Source organism: Tachyglossus aculeatus, chromosome 10, assembly GCF_015852505.1.
Source record: "Tachyglossus aculeatus isolate mTacAcu1 chromosome 10, mTacAcu1.pri, whole genome shotgun sequence".
Taxonomy (NCBI): Eukaryota; Metazoa; Chordata; class Mammalia; order Monotremata; family Tachyglossidae; genus Tachyglossus; species Tachyglossus aculeatus.
Genome location: NC_052075.1, coordinates 49,915,340 through 49,929,078, shown reverse-complemented (window position 1 = coordinate 49,929,078; position 13,739 = coordinate 49,915,340). Strand labels below are relative to the sequence as shown.

The following is a 13,739-nucleotide window of genomic DNA, read 5'->3' as shown; positions in this document are numbered from 1 at the left end:
TTATTACTCTATTTATTTATTTATATTACTTGTACATATTTATTCTATTTATTTTATCTGCTTTATATGTTTTGTTTTGTTGTCTGTCTCCCCCTTCTAGACTGTGAGCCCGCTGTCGGTGTAGGGACCGTCTCTATCCGTTGCCAACTTGGACTTCCCAAGAGCTTAGTCCAGTGCACATAGTAAGCGCTCTATAAATATGATTGAATTGAATGTATATATGTTTGTGTATGTATGTATATCTCTATATTGTACATATATATGAATGAATGAAAGGAGAGGACCAGGTGGGGTTGGGAAAGCCGGCTCCCCGGGCGGAGGGAGGAAGGAGGGGGAAAGGTCGGGGCGTCCGTCCGTCCCGGTGGCTGGGCCTTGCCCAACTCCTCCCTGCTCGCCCCGGAACCAGTCGGACCGGTCGGTCATCGTCGGTGGCGTCTCCCTTGGGCTCCATGGCCTCGTCCGGGCCGCAGCCTCCCGCCCCCTCGGGTCCCGGGACGGGCCTTTCCTCCCCGGTGACCGCTCCGGCCTCCTCGGTGACCCCTCGTGCGGCCTCCTCCTCGGTGACCCCTCGTGCGGCCTCCTCCTCGGTGGCCCCTCGTGCGGCCTCCTCCTCGGTGGCCCCTCGTGCGGCCTCCTCCTCGGTGACCCTTCCTCAGGCCTCCTCCTCCTCCTCGGTGACCCCTCCTCAGGCCTCTTCGGGCCTAGGCCGCTGCCGGGCGGCGCTGGTCCTGGCGGTGGCCCTGGACGTGGCTGGGATGGCCGCCCTGCTGACCGGCGTCTTCGCCCGCCTGCAGGCCCACGGCCGGGATTTCGGGGACCTGCTCATCTACTCCGGGGCCCTCCTGGTCTTCCTCAGCCTCCTGGGCTGGATCTTCTGGTACACGGGCAACATCGAGATCTCCCGCCTGGAGCTGCAGCGTGACTACGGGCTGAGGCCCGGGACCCTGGCCCGCTTGGCCCGCAAGCTGTCCCGCCGCTGGTCCCAGCAGGCGACCACCGGAGTGGGGGCTTCGGCCCGGCACAAGGGGGGACCCCCGCCCGGCTGCCGTGTCAGGCTGCAGCTCGGTGACATGAAGGGGGAAGCAGCCGGGGCAGCCGCCACCGCCCTCCAGTGAGGGGTCAAAGGTGAGATGGGCACCTCACATCATCCTCCACCCCTCCTCCTCATAATGGCATTTGTTCAGCGCTTACTATGTGCAGAGCACTGTTCTAAGCCCTGGGGAGCTTACAAAGTGAAAATAATGAAGGCATTTGTTAAGCGCTTACTATGTACAAAGCACTGTTCTAAGCCCTGGGGAGCTTACAAAGTGATAATAATGAAGGCATTTGTTAAGCGCTTACTATGTACAAAGCACTGTTCTAAGCCCTGGGGAGCTTACAAAGTGATAATAATGATGGCATTTGTTAAGCACTTACTATGTTGAAAACACTGTTCTAAGCGCTGGGGAGTTTACAAAGTGATAATAATGATGGCATTTGTTAAGTGCTTACTATGTGCAAATCACTGTTCTAAGCCCTGGGGAGCTTACAAAGTGATAATAATGAAGGCATTTGTTAAGCGCTTACTATGTACAAAGCACTGTTCTAAGCCCTTGGGAGCTTACAAAGTGATAATAATGATGGCATTTGTTAAGCACTTACTATGTGCAAAACACTGTTCTAAGCGCTGGGGAGTTTACAAGGTGATAATAATAATGATGGCATTTGTTAAGCGCTTACTATGTGCAAAGCACTGTTCTAAGCCCTGGGGAGCTTGCAAAGTGATAATAATGATGGCATTTGTTAAGCGCTTACTATGTGCAAATCACTGTTCTAAGCCCTGGGGAGCTTACAAAGTGATAATAATGATGGCATTTGTTAAGCGCTTACTATGTGCAAATCACTGTTCTAAGCGCTGGGGATCTTACAAAGTGATAATAATAATAATGATGGCATGCGTTAAGCACTTCCTATGTGCAAAGCATTGTTCTAAGCCTGGGGAGGTTACAAAGTGAAAATAATAATGATGATGGCATTTGTTAAGTGCTTACTATGTGCAAAGCACTGTTCTAACTGCTGGGGAGCTTACAAAGTGATAATAATGATGGCAGTCGTTAAGCACTTCCTATGTGCAAAGCATTGTTCTAAGTGCTGGGGAGGTTACAAAGTGATAATGATGATGGCATTTGTTAAATGCTTACTATGTGCAAAGCACTGTTCTAAGCGCTGGGGAGATTACAAAGTGCTTACTATGTGCAAAACACTGTTCTAAGCCCTAGGGAGCTTACAAAATGATAATGATAATGATGGCATTTGTTAAGCGCTTACTATGTGCAAAGCACTGATCCAAGCACTGGGGAGCTTACAAAGTGATAATAATAATTATGGCATTTGTTAAGCTCTTACTATGTGCAAAGCACCATTCTAAGCGCTGGGGAGGTTACAAAGTGATTATAATAATAATGATGGCATTTGTTAAGCGCTTACTATGTGCAAATCACTGTTCTAAGCGCTGGGGATCTTACAAAGTGATAATAATAATAATGATGGCATGCGTTAAGCACTTCCTATGTGCAAAGCATTGTTCTAAGCCTGGGGAGGTTACAAAGTGAAAATAATAATGATGATGGCATTTGTTAAGTGCTTACTATGTGCAAAGCACTGTTCTAACTGCTGGGGAGCTTACAAAGTGATAATAATGATGGCAGTCGTTAAGCACTTCCTATGTGCAAAGCATTGTTCTAAGTGCTGGGGAGGTTACAAAGTGATAATGATGATGGCATTTGTTAAATGCTTACTATGTGCAAAGCACTGTTCTAAGCGCTGGGGAGATTACAAAGTGCTTACTATGTGCAAAACACTGTTCTAAGCCCTAGGGAGCTTACAAAGTGATAATGATAATGATGGCATTTGTTAAGCGCTTACTATGTGCAAAGCACTGATCCAAGCACTGGGGAGCTTACAAAGTGATAATAATAATTATGGCATTTGTTAAGCTCTTACTATGTGCAAAGCACCATTCTAAGCGCTGGGGAGGTTACAAAGTGATTATAATAATAATGATGGCATTTGTTAAGCGCTTCCTATGTGCAAAGCACTATTCTAAGCGCTGGGGAGATTACATGGTGATAGTAATAATAATAATGACATTTGTTAAGCGCTTATTACGTGCAGAGCACTGTTCTAAGCGCTGGGAAGGTTACAAAGTGATATAATAATAATCATGACATTTGTTAAGCACTTACTATGTGCAGAGCACTGTTCTAAGCACTGTGGGGGGATACAAGGTGATCAGGTTGTCCTATGTGGGGCTTACAGTCTTAATCCCCATTTTACAGATGAGGTAACTGAGGCTCAGAGAAGTTAAGTGACTTGCCCAAGATCACACAGCAGACATGGCAGAGTCGGGATTCGAACCCATGACCTCTGACTCTAAAGCCCGGGCTCTTTCCACTGAGCCACGCTGCTTCTCTAAGTAATCAGGTTGTCCCATGGGGGGCTCACAGTCTTCATCCCCATTTTACAGATTCATTCATTCATTCAATCAATCGTATTTATTAAGCGCTTACTGTGTGCAGAGCACTGTACTAAGCGCTTGGGAAGTACAAGTTGGCAACATATAGAGACGGTCCCTACCCAACAACGGGCTCACAGAATAGAAGGGCTAGACAGACAACAAAACTTGTGGACAGGTGAGGTAACTGAGGCCCAGAGAAGTGAAGTGACTTGCCCAAAGTCACGCAGCTGACAGTTGGTGGAGCCTGGATTTGAACCCATGACCTCTGACTCCAAAGCCCGGGCTCTTTTCACTGAGCCACGCTGCTTCCCTAACATATCAACGATGATGATGGGATCTGTTAAGCGCTCACTAGGTGCCAAACACTGCTCTAAGGCTGGGGGAAATACAGCAGAAGAGGGGGCTCCCACGGGGGGGCTCACAGCCTTCCCCCCCGTTTGACAGATGAGGCAACTGAGGCACGGAGAAGATGGGCAGTGGAAGCAGGGGTTACTAATAATAATAATGATAGCATTTATTAAGCGCTTACTATGTGCAAAGCACTGTTCTAAGCGCTGGGGAGGTTAACAAGGTGATCAGGTTGTCCCACGGGGGGCTCACAGTCTTCATTCCCATTTTACAGATAAGGGAACTGAGGCCCAGAGAAGTGACTTGCCCAAAGTCACACAGCTGATAAGTGGTGGAGCCGGGATTGGAACCCATGACCTCTGACTCCAAAGCCCGGGCTCTTTCCACTGAGCCACGCTACTTCTCCCACGGCGGACTCACAGTCTTCCCCCTCATTTGACAGATGAGGCAACTGAGGCACGGAGAAGATGGGTGGCTTGCCCAAGGTCACACAAGCAGACAGGTGGCGGAACCGGGTTTCGAACCCACGTCCTCCGATTCCCCAGCCCGGGCTCTTTCCACTAAGCCGTAATAATGATAATGAACGGATCTGGCAAGCGCTTACTACGTGCCAATCCCTGTACTGAGCGCTGGGGTGGGGACCGGCAAATCGGGTTGGACGCAGTCCCTGTTCCACCTGGGGCTCACGGTCTCGATCCCCATTTTCCAGATAATAATAATAATAATAATAACAATAATAATAATAATAATAATAATAATATTTATTAAGCACTTACTATGTGCAAAGCACTGTTCTAAGCGCCGGGGAGGTTACAAGGCGATCGGGAGGTCCCACAGGGGGCTCACGGTCTTAATCCCCATTTTCCAGATAATAATAATAATAATAATAATAATAATAATAATAATAATAATGATAATAATCGCATTTATTAAGCACTTACTATGTGCAAAGCACTGTTCTAAGCGCCGGGGAGGTTACAAGGCGATCGGGAGGTCCCACAGGGGGCTCACGGTCTTAATCCCCATTTTCCAGATAATAATAATAATAATAATAATAATAATAATAATAATAATAATAATAATGGCATTTATTAAGCGCTTACTATGTGCAAAGCACTGTTCTCAGCACCGGGGAGGTTACAAGGCGATCGGGAGGTCCCACAGGGCGCTCACAGTCTTAATCCCCATTTTCCAGATAATAATAATAATAATGATGGCATTTATTAAGCGCTTACTTTGTGCAAAGCACTGTTCTAAGCGCCGGGGAGGTTACAAGGCGATCGGGTGGTCCCACAGGGGGCTCACAGTCTTAATCCCCATTTTCCAGATAATAATAATAATGATGATGGCATTTATTAAGCGCTTACTATGTGCAAAGCACTGTTCTAAGCGCCGGGGAGGTTACAAGGCGATCGGGTGGTCCCACAGGGGGCTCACAGTCTTAATCCCCATTTTCCAGATAATAATAATAATAATGATGGCATTTATTAAGCGCTTACTATGTGCAAAGCACTGTTCTAAGCGCCGGGGAGGTTGCAAGGCGATCGGGAGGTCCCACAGGGGGCTCACAGTCTTAATCCCCATTTTCCAGATAATAATAATAATAATGATGGCATTTATTAAGCGCTTACTATGTGCAAAGCACTGTTCTAAGCGCCGGGGAGGTTACAAGGAGATCGGGAAGTCCCACAGGGGGCTCACAGTCTTAATCCCCGTTTTCCAGATGAGGGAACTGAGGCCCGGAGAAGTGAATCAACCAATCAATCAATCGTATTTATTGAGAGCTTACTGTGTGCAGAGCACTGTACTAAGCGCTCGGGAAGTACAAATTGGCAACATATAGAGACGGTCCCTACCCAAAAATGGGCTCACAGTCTAGAAGTGAAGTGACTTGCCCAAGGTCACACGGCTGACGTGTGGAGGAGGCATGATAAGAACTCATGACTCCCGGGCTCGTGCTCTGTCCACCACGCCCTGCTGCTCCTCAGATGCATTCATTCATTCATTCAATCGTATTTATTGAGCGCTTACTGTGTGCAGAGCACTGTACTAAGCGCTTGGGAAGTCCAAGTTGGCAACATATAGAGACGGTCCCTACCCAACAGTGAGCTCCCAGTCTAGAAGGGGGAGACAGACAACAAAACAAAACATATTAACAAAATAAAATAATTAGAATAGTAAATATGTTCAAGTAAAATAGAGTAATAAATCTGTACAAACATATATACATTCAATTCAATCGTATTTATTGAGCGCTTACTGTGTGCAGAGCACTGGACTAAGCGCTTGGGAAGTCCAAGTTGGCAACATCTAGAGACGGTCCCTACCTGACAGCGGGCTCGCAGTCTAGGAGGGGGAGACAGACAACAAAACAAAACATATAAAGCAGATAAAATAAATAGAATAAATATGTACAAGTAAAATAAATAGAGTAATAAATCTGTACAAACATATATACATATATACAGGTGCTGTGCGGAGGGGAAGGAGGTAATAATAATAATAATAATGATAGCATTTATTAAGCGCTTACTATGTGCAAAGCACTGTTCTAAGCGCTGGGTTATTATTATTAAGCGCTTACTATGTGCAAAGCGCTGTTCTAAGCGCTGGGGGGCTTACAAGGTGATCAGGTTGTCCCACGGGGGGCTCATAAATAAATAGAGTAATAAATCCGTACAAACATATACACATATATACAGGTGCTGTGGGGAGGGGAAGGAGGTAATAATAATAATAATGATAGCATTTATTAAGCGCTTACTATGTGCAAAGCACTGTTCTAAGCTCTGGGGGAGGTTACAAGGTGATCAGGTTGTCCCACGGGGGGCTCATAAATAAATAGAGTAATAAATCCGTACAAACATATATACATATATAAAGGTGCTGTGGGGAGGGGAAGGAGGTAATAATAATAATAATGATAGCATTTATTAAGCTCTTACTATGTGCAAAGCACTGTTCTAAGCGCTGGGTTATTATTATTAAGCGCTTACTATGTGCAAAGCGCTGCTCTAAGCGCTGGGGGGGGTTACAAGGTGATCAGGTTGTCCCACGGGGGGCTCATAAATAAAGAGTAATAAATCCATACGAACATATATACCTATATACAGGTGCTGTGGGGAGGGGAAGGAGGTAATAATAATAATAATGATAGCATTTATTAAGCGCTTACTATGTGCAAAGCCCTGTTCTAAGCGCTGGGTTATTATTATTAAGCGCTTACTATGTGCAAAGCACTGTTCTAAGCGCTGGGGGGGTTACAAGGTGATCAGGTTGTCCCACGGGGGGCTCATAAATAAATAGAGTAATAAATCCGCACAAACATATATACAGGTGCTGTGGGGAGGGAAAGGAGGTAATAATAATAATAATGATGGCATTTATTAAGTGCTTACTATGTGCAAAGCACTGTTCTAAGCGCTGGGGGGAGTTACAAGGTGATCAGGTTGTCCCACGGGGGGCTCATAAATAAATAGAGTAATAAATCCGTACAAACATATATACATATATAAAGGTGCTGTGGGGAGGGGAAGGAGGTAATAATAATAATAATGACAGCATTTATTAAGCTCTTACTATGTGCAAAGCACTGTTCTAAGCGCTGGGTTATTATTATTAAGCGCTTACTATGTGCAAAGCACTGATCTAAGCGCTGGGGGGGGGGGGCTACAAGGTGATCAGGTTGTCCCACGCGGGGCTCATAAATAAATAGAGTAATAAATCCGTACAAACATATGTACATATATACAAGGTGTTGTGGGGAAGGGAAGGAGGTAAGGCAGGGAGGATAAAGAGGGGGTGGAGGGGGAGAGGAAGGAGGGAGCTCAGAGATCAATCAATCAATCAATCAATCGTATTTATTGAGCGCTTACTGTGTGCAGAGCACTGTACTAAGCGCTTGGGAAGTACAAGTTGGCAACATATAGAGACAGTCCCTACCCAACAGTGGGCTCAAAGTCTAAAAGATCTGTCCCCCTCCCCAGTCCCCCCCCCACAGAATCCTGCTTCTCTTCCCATAACACCCCCCAAATCTAAGTGTTGCCAATTTGTACGTCCCAAGCGCTTAGTACAGTGCTCTGCACACAGTAAGCGCTCAATAAATGCGATTGAATGAATGAATGAACCTCTTCTCCAGAGCCCTTTCGAACCCTCACTCTTCCTTCCCTTCCCTTAAACCTCATTCCCTTCCCCTTTTCCCTAATCCCTTCCAATCGTCCGTCAATCCGGGGTATTCATTGAGGGCTCACTTTGTGCAGGGCACTGAACTAAACACTTGGGAAAGTACAATACCACCGAGTTGATATAGACACGTTCCCTAAAGGGGGGAGACAGATATCGTTATCAACAAATAAATTACGGATACGAACAAAAGTGCTGTGGGGCTGAGGGTGGGGTGAATATACTGAAATGGGTACAGTTCCAAGTGCCCAGGAGAAACCAGAAGACTGAGAGAGTGGGGTCCCTCTCTCATTCATTCATTCAATCGTATTTATTGAGCGCTTACTGTATGCAGAGCACTGTATTTCATTCATTCATTCATTCAATCAATCAGTCAATCGTATTTATTGAGCGCTTACTGTGTGCAGAGCACTGTATTTCATTCATTCATTCATTCATTCATTCAATCAATCAATCGTATTTATTGAGCGCTTACTGTGTGCAGAGCACTGTACTAAGCGCTTGGGAAGTAAAAGTTGGCAACATATAGAGACAGTCCCTACCCAACAGTGGGCTCACAGTCTAGAAGGGGGAATCGTATTTATTGAGCGCTTACTGTGTGCAGAGCACTGTATTTCATTCATTCATTCATTCAATCGTATTTATTGAGCGCTTACTGTGTGCAGAGCACTGGATTTCATTCATTCATTCATTCAATCGTATTTATTGAGCTCTTACCGTGTGCAGAGCACTGTATTTCATTCATTCATTCACTCAATCGTATTTATTGAGTGCTTACTGTGTGCAGAGCACTGTATTTCATTCATTCATTCAATTGTATTTATCGAGCGCTTACTGTGTGCAGAGCACTGGACTAAGCGCTTGGGAAGTCCAAGTTGGCAACATATAGAGACGGTCCCTACCCAACAGTGGGCTCACAGTCTAGAAGGGGGAGACAGAGAACAAAACCAAACATTAACAAAATAAAATAAGTAGAATAAATATGTACAAATAAAATAAATAGAGTAATAAATCCGTACAAACATATATACATATATCCAGGTGCTGTGGGGAGGGGAAGGAGGTAAGGCGGGGGGGGATGGGGAGGGGGAGGAGGGGGAGAGGAAGGAGGGGGCTCAGTCTGGGGAAGGAGCGGGCTCAGTCTGGGCTAAACACTCTCCACCTTGGCACCTCTCCCTACTCCCTGTACCCCCGCCAAACATCCCTTTCACTTTCAGTATCCTCCCAGACTCTCTCTGACTCCCCCCAATATTATCTCGCAGGCCCCCTCCCTCCCTCAGTACCCCCACTTCCATCTCCTCCCCATCAGCCCAAATTCTGTTTTTCCCCTTCACCTAGCATCTGCTCTGGACTCTTCTCTTCCTTTCCCCCTGTACCTATAGAGTTTTTTTTTTCTTTAATGTGACACTTTTATTTTCCAAAGTGCTTTCACATTATTATCTCCTATTTGTTCCCACAAATAATTTGTTCCCACAATCAATCAATCGTATTTATTGAGTGCTTACTGTGTGCAGAGCACTGTACTAAGCTACTCACCGCATCCCCGTGAGGGAGGGAGAGGCTGTTAGCGCTTAGAACAGTGCTTTGCACATAGTAAGTGCTTAATAAATGCCATTATTATTATTATTTTAACCCCCGTTTTATATTGGAAGATCTGAGGCATAGGAAGGCTAAATGCCTCGCCTGTGGTCGCACCCCAGGCCGGTGGCAGGGCTGAGAGGAGAACCCAGTCTTTTTTTTTAAATGGCATTTATTAAGCGCTTACTACGTGCAAAGCACTGTTCTAAGCGCTGGGGAGTTTACAAAGTGATCAGGTTGTCCCACGGGGGGCTCACAGTCTTAATCCCCATTTTACAGATGAGGGAACTGAGGCCCAGAGAAGTGAAGTGACATGCCCAAAGTCACACAGCTGACAAGCTTTTAGACTGTGAGCCCACTGTTGGGTAGGGACTGTCTCTATATGTTGCCAATTTGTACTTCCCAAGCGCTTAGTACAGTGCTCTGCACATAGTAAGCGCTCACTAAATACGATTGATGATGACAAGTGGCGGAGCCGGGATTTGAATCGATTTTGGCTCCCAGACGCTACTGTCTGCTCCCCTCATTCCAGCCCTTTCCCCTCCTCCCTTCTCTTTCTCGTCCTCACCTTTGACCGGTCCTCCTTTCCCTCTTCCTTTTCTTTTTTTTTTTAAGTCTCCTTATCTTTCAGATCCAAAGGTTACAAAAAGACGCTAGAGATCGAGGGGCAGGGACCCTGGGTCCTTGGGGAGCAGGGGAGGCAAAACCAGGGTCAGAGGCAGATTGCTTTGGTCTTTGAGGGGAGGAGGGGGGCAAGGACTGGGGGTCCGGATTCCTGGGTCCTTGGGGAGCAGGGGCTGCAAAAACAGTCAGAAACAGGTTGCTTTGATCGGCGCTGGAGATCAAGTTTCCCGAATTCCTGAATATAAGCTCTGGGGCATGGTGGGGTGGGGGGTAGGTCGAGGGATTGGGGAGGAGCAAACTGACGACCTCCTCTCTCCTTCAGGCCCCCTCTCCCCCCAACCACCGCTTTGACCGCAGAGACCCTCTGAGGGGACGGCGCAGAGACAGAGGGGGAGATGGGGAAGCACGCCTGGGATGGAGCTCCCAGGTCAGAGACCCCCTTCTTACCCATCAGCTCCTCTCAGTCCCCATTTCTCTTCCACTTCCCTGCCCTTTGCCGTTTAAACTGTGTGAACTTCCACCCTTTGTGTCCTGTGCTTTGCTTTGCGAGGAGCCAGTAGGGTCAGTGAGGGGTGATTTTGTCCAGGAGGGTTAAGGAGCCAAACTCCCGTCAACCACAAGTTCCGGTCCTCTCCCCGCCCTCCGGCTCCGCGCCCCTTTCTCCCCCCCACCCCCGTTCCAAGGTGGACAGAGACTCAGGGTCCCTCATCACTTCCCAGTGGTCAATCTGGGGTGACTTGGGAATCTCGGCCATGCTGTGCTCGTAGGAGTCCCACCCCCATCAATCTCAGGGCTCAAGAGTCCTTGGCAAGGAGCAGAGAGACACCCCCCCCACCCCACCCCACACGACCCTTCCCTCCGGTGCCCTCCTCCTCCTCCCAGGACCTGGGAAGAAGTTTCATGAAAAACTCCCTGTGGGCCAACAACTGCTGCTGCCCAATGTTCTGATGCCGTTGCTTAAACCCACTGACTCACCCGTCTGGGAGATAAGTAGAGGGCCCCCCGCCCCCCCAGGTCATTTCTCACCCTGGCCTCTCAGCCCCCCACCTCTCCCACTTTCCCCTTGGGAAATCAAGTCTCACACCTCCCAAACACCCCCCTCCCCCCCCCCCCCCGCGATTTTCCCCACTCTCCAGGCCTCTCTCCCCCTCGGCTTCCTCTTCCCTCAGTAATCCAGGTGTGCTGGGCCTCCAGACCCTATATTCAGTCACCCACACAGTCACCCTGGTGTCCGGACCCTCCCCCGCTGGAGTGAATCAATCAATCAATCAATCGTATTTATTGAGCGCTTACTGTGTGCACAGCACTGTACTAAGTGCTTGGGAAGTACAAGTTGGAAACATATAGAGATGGTCCCTACCCAACAGTGGGCTCACAGTCTAGAAGAACAGAGTGAACAGAGAGGGTGAGGAGGAGGAACAGAGAAAATCCTCCTAGGCTGCCAAGGGGGATGGGGGAGGGCTCCACTCCCCTTTTGGGGGGCAGGGGTGGTCTCCCACTGTTCATATCCTGCCCCTGGGCTATGGGGAGAAAGAAGGTGGAGAGAAGTTCAAGTGGGGGATGCGGAGTAGGGCTGGTAGAGAAGAAGATAGAGGAGCCAGGGAAGGAAGCAACAGGACTTGGGAGGATTACTGTTTGCCCTGAATTTGGGGGGGGGGGGCCCTGGATTCTTTCATTCATTCATTCATTCAATCGTATTTATTGAGTGCTTACTGTGCTTGCTGTGTGCAGAGCACTGTACTAAGCGCTTGGGAAGTACAAGTTGGCAACATATAGAGACGGTCCCTACCCAACAGTGGGCTCCCAGTCTAGAAGGGGGAGACAGACAACAAAACAAAACATATTAACAAAATAAAATAAATAGACTAGTAAATATGTACAAGTAAAATAGAGTAATAAATCTGTACAAACATATATACAGGTGCTGTGGGGAGGGGAAGGAGGTAGGGTCGGGGGGTGGTGGGGAGAGGAAGGAGGGGGCTGAATGTGGGAAGGCCTCCTGGAGGAGGTGAGCTCTCATTAGGGCTTTGAAGGGAGGAAGAGAGCTAGCTTGGCAGATGTGTGGAGGGAGGGCATTCCAAGCCAGGGGGAGGACGTGGGCCGGGGGTCGACGGCGGGACAGGCGAGAACGAGGCCCAGTGAGGAGGTGAGCGGCAGAGGAGTGGAGGGTGTGGGCTGGGCTGGAGAAGGAAAGAAAGAGGTGAGGTAGGAGGGGGTGAAGTGATGGAGAGCCTTGAAGCCGAGGGTGAGGAGTTTTTACCTGATGCGTAGGTTGATTGGTAGCCACTGGAGATTTTTGAGGGGAGTAACATGCCCAGAGCGTTTCTACACAAAAATGATCCAGGCAGCAGTGTGAAGTATCCACTCAGCTCCACAACATTGCCAAGATCCGCCCTTTCCTCTCCATCCCAACCGCTACCCTGCTCATTCAAGCTCTCATCCTATCCCGTCTGGGCTACTGCATCAGCCTTCTCTCTGATCTCCCATCCTCATGTCTCTCTCCACTTCAATCCATACTTCATGCTGCTGCCCGGATTATCTTTGTCCAGAAACGCTCTGGGCATATCACTCCCCTCCTCAAAAATCTCCAGTGGCTACCAATTAATCTGCGCATCAGGCAGAAACTCCTCACCCTGGGATTCAAGGCTGTCCATCCCCTCGCCCCCTCCTACCTCACCTCCCTTCTTTCCTTCTACAGCCCAGTCCGCACCCTCCGCTCCTCCACCGCTGATCTCCTCCCCGTACCTCGCTCTCGCCTGTCCCACCATCGACCCCCGGCCCACGTCATCCCCCGGGCCTGGAATGCCCTCCCTCTGCCCATCCGCCAAGCTAGCTCTTTTCCTCCCTTCAAGGCCCTGCTGAGAGCTCACCACCTCCAGGAGGCCTTCCCACACTGAGCCCCTTCCTTCCTCTCCCCCTCGTCCCCCTCTCCATCCCCCCATCTTACCTCCTTCCCTTCCCCACAGCACCTGTATATATGTATATATATTTGTACAAATTTTTTACTCTATTTATTTATTTATTTATTTTATTTGTACATATCTATTCTATTTATTTTATTTTGTTAGTATGTTTGGTTTTGTTCTCTGTCTCCCCCTTTAAGACTGTGAGCCCACTGTTGGGTAGGGACTGTCTCTATATGTTGCCAATTTGTACTTCCCAAGCGCTTAGTACAGTGCTCTGCACATAGTAAGCGCTCAATAAATACGATTGATGATGATGATGATGATGAAGTGTAGATTGAAGTGGGGAGAGACGGGAGGATGGGAGATCTGAGAGGAGGCCGATGCAGTAATCCAGTCAGGATAGGATGAGAGATTGAACCAGCAGGGTAGCGGTTTGGATGGAGAGGAAAGGGCGGATCTTGGCGATGTTGCGGAGGTGAGACCGGCAGTTTTTGGTGACGGCTTGGATGTGAGGGGTGAACGAGAGAGCAGAGTCGAGGATGACACCAAGGTTGCGGGCTTGTGAGATGGGAAGGATGGTAGTGCCGTCAACAGTGACGGGAAAG

The 13,739-nt window shown here is 48.2% G+C and overlaps 1 protein-coding gene across 1 annotated transcript; it reads left to right on the top strand.

Moving 5' to 3' along the window:
• The first annotated feature begins 286 nt into the window (after positions 1-286).
• TMEM238 (transmembrane protein 238) lies at positions 287-10,742 on the top strand. The gene is made up of 2 exons (XM_038753097.1): positions 287-1,125; positions 10,551-10,742. The coding sequence occupies exon 1, from the start codon at positions 450-452 to the stop codon at positions 1,113-1,115; it is 666 nt and encodes a 221-aa protein (XP_038609025.1). The 5' UTR covers positions 287-449; the 3' UTR covers positions 1,116-1,125; positions 10,551-10,742.
• The last annotated feature ends 2,997 nt before the right edge of the window (positions 10,743-13,739 follow it).

What these genes read in the sequence shown, in the direction of transcription:
- TMEM238 (XM_038753097.1), top strand. Translation starts at nt 450, where the DNA reads ATGGCCTCGTCCGGGCCGCAGCCTCCCGCCCCCTCGGGTCCCGGGACG.